We start from the raw sequence: 4,204 nt of genomic DNA on the forward strand, positions 1-4,204 counted from the left end.
TCCTTTCGTTGGTTGAATAGGGCGAAGTCGGTAGAGAGGGAGGAGGGAGGGGGAGCGAGAGAAGAAGCGAGAGGAGGGATGGGAGGAGCGACAGTAGGGAAGCGATACGAAGAATTAGGCTTGGCGGAAGCCTTCTCGCGTCCGCACGATTACTCGGCGGCCTGCCATGAACTCGCCCTCATCCTGCGTCTCGCCTACGCTCATCTACCCAAGAACCTCCAGTCCGTCGTCTTCCAAGACACCCTCTCGGCCTTCCGTTTGCTTCCCGAGTAAGATCCCGTGATCCAGGGCTTTGCGATCGCTGAATTAAATTTCTTATTTTGTAGACTTAATTTCTTCGTCGAATACGTATAGTTATGCGTATTAGGAAATATTTCAGTAAAAAAAAATTCTAAAGAACACTCAATTGATCCGATTTGAGAATTCTACACCTAAGAGATGAGGATGACATAGTTGATAAATTGGTCGTTTTTAGTTCCGAGACGATGATTGCGTCCTAGTAAAACGTAGTTGAAAGCTTAGGGTATAGTGAAGCGAGGTTCGTGAATGCGTACAGGTAGTGCTGATTGTTCTTCACTGAAGTATATTCATCTTGCTTTATTAGAAAAACTGCTACTTTTTCTCAAAAAGGGGGAAAAAAATCAAGGAGTTGGAATTCTTTTTTGGTATATGTCAATGAAAAAATGTTCTCATGAAACAAAATACATCCTTAGATTCCAATAACTATTTTTTGTATGAGAAGGTGATGGCATGCCATTTTATTAAAAGCAAAGCTACTTTAGTTATTCCTCTGTGTTTTGTTTGATGGGGTTGCATGCTTAAGCTACTGATCAAAACTGTGCAGAGTGCAAACAGGTTATGGGATTTCATCAGCCAATGTCCTTCTCCAAGCAGCAGAAGCAGCATTGCCCAAGCAAAAGAAAGCAATAGCAGTTTCAGAGTTCAAACATGCTGCTGTTGCATATAAAAGGCGCTCTAAATCCCAACAAGATGAAGGTGAAAATGCCTCATAGATGATAAAAAATATCAGGAAAAGAGCTCTTATGTCGATGTTGTGTTTTACATTTGTCGTACTCGTGGAACAGTGAACACAGTCCATTTCTTTTATTTGCAAGACAATTTTACCTTTTGACTATGACTAAACTTTTCTAACGGATTTCCTGTGATTACTGACCTTTTGAATACACTTATTCACAGGTTCTATCAACTTACCTCATGATGTCCTTGTCCATATTTTTAGTTTTCTAGATGTACGATCCCTAGTATCTGTGAGTTTAGTATGCTGGTATCCTTCCTTCCAAGAGAACTCTATTTCTGGTTATGTTACTTTAATCAGATGTTTATCTTATGTTTCATTTCTCATAGAAGGCCGTGGAACGCAGCTGCAACTGATAATGGATTATGGCACAAGTTGTATAGTAATCTGTTTGATTGCGATAATATGGTGTCAGTTGAAGAGAAGGACAACAAACTAGTCCATGAAAATGAAGATGGACTCACAGGAACCAATCCAGTGATTAGTGTTAATTGGCTGAAGGCATTCAGAAGAAGATGCAAGGGTAAAACACCTTATATCTGATACAACTTTTTTTTTTGGGTATAATTAATTGCTTCCATAAGAGAATTTAATTGCTACCTTATGAATGTTTATTTAACTTTTACATGCTTTTCATGAGTGGAACAAGTTTTGAAAGTTGATGGCTCTTAACCAACTTCGTCTTCAAATTCTTCCATTCGATCTCATATCTGTTCCATGCTAAATATGCCTTGCTTTTTAATGCTCTAGTGTTTATTTCAGGCGACATTGATTTGTGATGTTTGACTATGTGCATTCAATCTCAATTAGTGTTCCTAGTTGAATTGAAAATTTGAAACTTTCCATTTCTTCAACTCATCTCTATAAAAGGAAGAAAATCATTTCTATGCTTAAAATAACTCTAGCGCAGTAAGCCACACTAGATTTTCTAGTAGTTTCTGAATATATTGCATTTTCTGAATATGTTCCCTATGTCTATTTTTAAGGAAAAGAATCTACATTGAGAATCCTATGTGACTCATTAAATAACGATGTCCAAATATATATGTAAATTGTGTGCTGAGGCACAAGGTTAACCTATGATTCTAAGATTTCCACATCACATAAATTTTGTGCTGAATCAGACCACTCCACATCTTGTGTTTGTTCAACACCATCATTCTATGAAGAATATAGTCTAGTGTTTGCACTTTTGTGACTACTTTACTGATCTATTGTCATTTTCTATTATTATTTTACTAGAGATCACACCAATGAGCGTTACAGGCAACATACTACCTCAGCATGCATTTAATGCCGTGCGACGCTCTTAGAGATGCCTTCTAATTTTAGGCACCCAAAAAAATGGGGATTATACTTTCTTACTATCAGATTTTATGATTTATGACTATGACTACAGGAACTGCTTTTCTCTCCTTCTGTCTGAGTTTTGTGTTTTTTCTTCCACATTGTAACTATAGATCTCTATAAAACATATTGGAATATGAACCATACTTTTGGTATACTCTAACGAGGTATGGGTGTATTCACATGTATGCAATTATATCATAGTATGCCGGTATTCAGTATTCATTGGCAAAATTTAATTACAATACTTATTTCTTCCACTTGAATGTTTGTATGCATGTTTTTTTTAGTGTTTAAAACTCTTATTACAGATGGTTTATCATGGAAGTTATTGCCAGCTAGGGTGATCTGTGGACCTTGTCAATCAATGATTTGGCTGAGTAGTATTTCATGTCGCTCAGAACACAAATGTTTAAAGGATGGAAACCAGAAACTAAATTTAAGGCCCATGTCGCCCAATAAGGTACTGGGTTCGTTTTTCCATTTCAATTAGTATAACATTTCCTACAAGGGATTTAATTGTCTGTAGTCGTGATTTCAAAAGTACTTATCGTACATTATCAATGTAGCCAAATAGTGTAGAATCCTATTTTTGTTTGAAAAATGTAGTCAATGGAGGAAAAGAGACTCAGAATAGGTTAGTATTTTACCATGCCACTTGGATTTACGTTTGTAACTTTATGTTAAATTGAATTATAGATGCCTCAGATCTACTTGATTTGACATTTCTGCAGATGCTTTGCTTCGGCTATATTTTGCTGTATAGAGTAGCTTCTATATGGCATAACTTGACGTATTCTTCCTATCTCAGGTTGTGGATTATTTGTTGGGTAACATTGAGTTAGAGGCTTCTTCAGACAGTGATGATAGTGATCCCGAAGATCTGTCTCAACTTCGCAAATTGTGGGCTTACCCAAGATTTGCAGGCAGCAACTAGCCAACAATTCAGATGGGATATTCACTTCCTGCTTTGCTCTGACACAGATACTGTTATTGATGGTGACGACCATGCGATTGTGCGTGAAGAACATCATAGTTCCATTTTCCAGGATGCTCGTTTGCCTCTGAGATTAGACTCGTCTCCTGTACAGTAGCATTGCATTGCAAGGCACGAACCAGGCGATTAAGCTTAGTCTCTCAATTGTGTTTATTGAATTAGTGTCTATTTAGTAGATAAAAGTTTAGACACAATCTAAACCAAAGGATTCACCGAGATTGAAAGCTAATTAATTGATCTATAATACATGCATCATGTTGAGCAAGGTCGGCAAGGCAAAAGAAGTTCCTAGTTGCAGGGTTGTAAATGAGGCCAACCGAGTCAAACTTATTTGATAAGGTGACCAATCCAAATCGAACCTAAAATAAATTAAGTTGTTGAAATAGTTCAACCTTATCTGGTTTCTTTTCTATAAATTTGAGCTTGGTTTTGTTTATATGTTGACGAGTTCTCAATTTATTTAATTGTTTAAAATATTTATATTTTAAAGGTTTTTTTTATTGATTGTTGAGTTTAATAATATAAGTTTGTTTGTTATTTTAAAAGTTTATTTATTTATTTATTAAGTTGATAATAAGAATTTTATTAATTAATCTGACTCATAAATAAATTTATGAATATTATTTATGAATATTGTTCATTAATAATTCATAATCTTGACTCATAATGATTAATTGAGTTTAAAAAATTATTTAATTTTATTTATTTAATTGACCTTATTTATATTGAAAGTTTGATAAGTTGAACATCAAATTTACTCGCAAATTTGATACGTTTACAGCCCTACTAACTTACAAGGGTCACCACACTTGATTGAAAGTGAT

The 4,204-nt window shown here is 35.4% G+C and overlaps 1 protein-coding gene across 2 annotated transcripts; it reads left to right on the top strand.

Annotated features, from left to right (window-relative positions):
* On the top strand, positions 1-3,621 carry LOC121985023 (F-box protein At5g52880-like). 2 transcript variants are annotated; one of them, XM_042538258.1, is made up of 6 exons: positions 1-269; positions 845-996; positions 1,198-1,285; positions 1,369-1,559; positions 2,695-2,846; positions 3,195-3,621. In XM_042538258.1, the coding sequence occupies exons 1-6, from the start codon at positions 79-81 to the stop codon at positions 3,318-3,320; spliced, it is 900 nt and encodes a 299-aa protein (XP_042394192.1). In that variant the 5' UTR covers positions 1-78; the 3' UTR covers positions 3,321-3,621. The 2 variants fall into 2 exon arrangements, with proteins under 2 accessions (XP_042394192.1, XP_042394193.1); XM_042538259.1 differs by having other exon boundaries at positions 2,722-2,846.
* The last annotated feature ends 583 nt before the right edge of the window (positions 3,622-4,204 follow it).

This window comes from Zingiber officinale, chromosome 5B, assembly GCF_018446385.1.
Source record: "Zingiber officinale cultivar Zhangliang chromosome 5B, Zo_v1.1, whole genome shotgun sequence".
NCBI classification, from domain to species: Eukaryota; Viridiplantae; Streptophyta; class Magnoliopsida; order Zingiberales; family Zingiberaceae; genus Zingiber; species Zingiber officinale.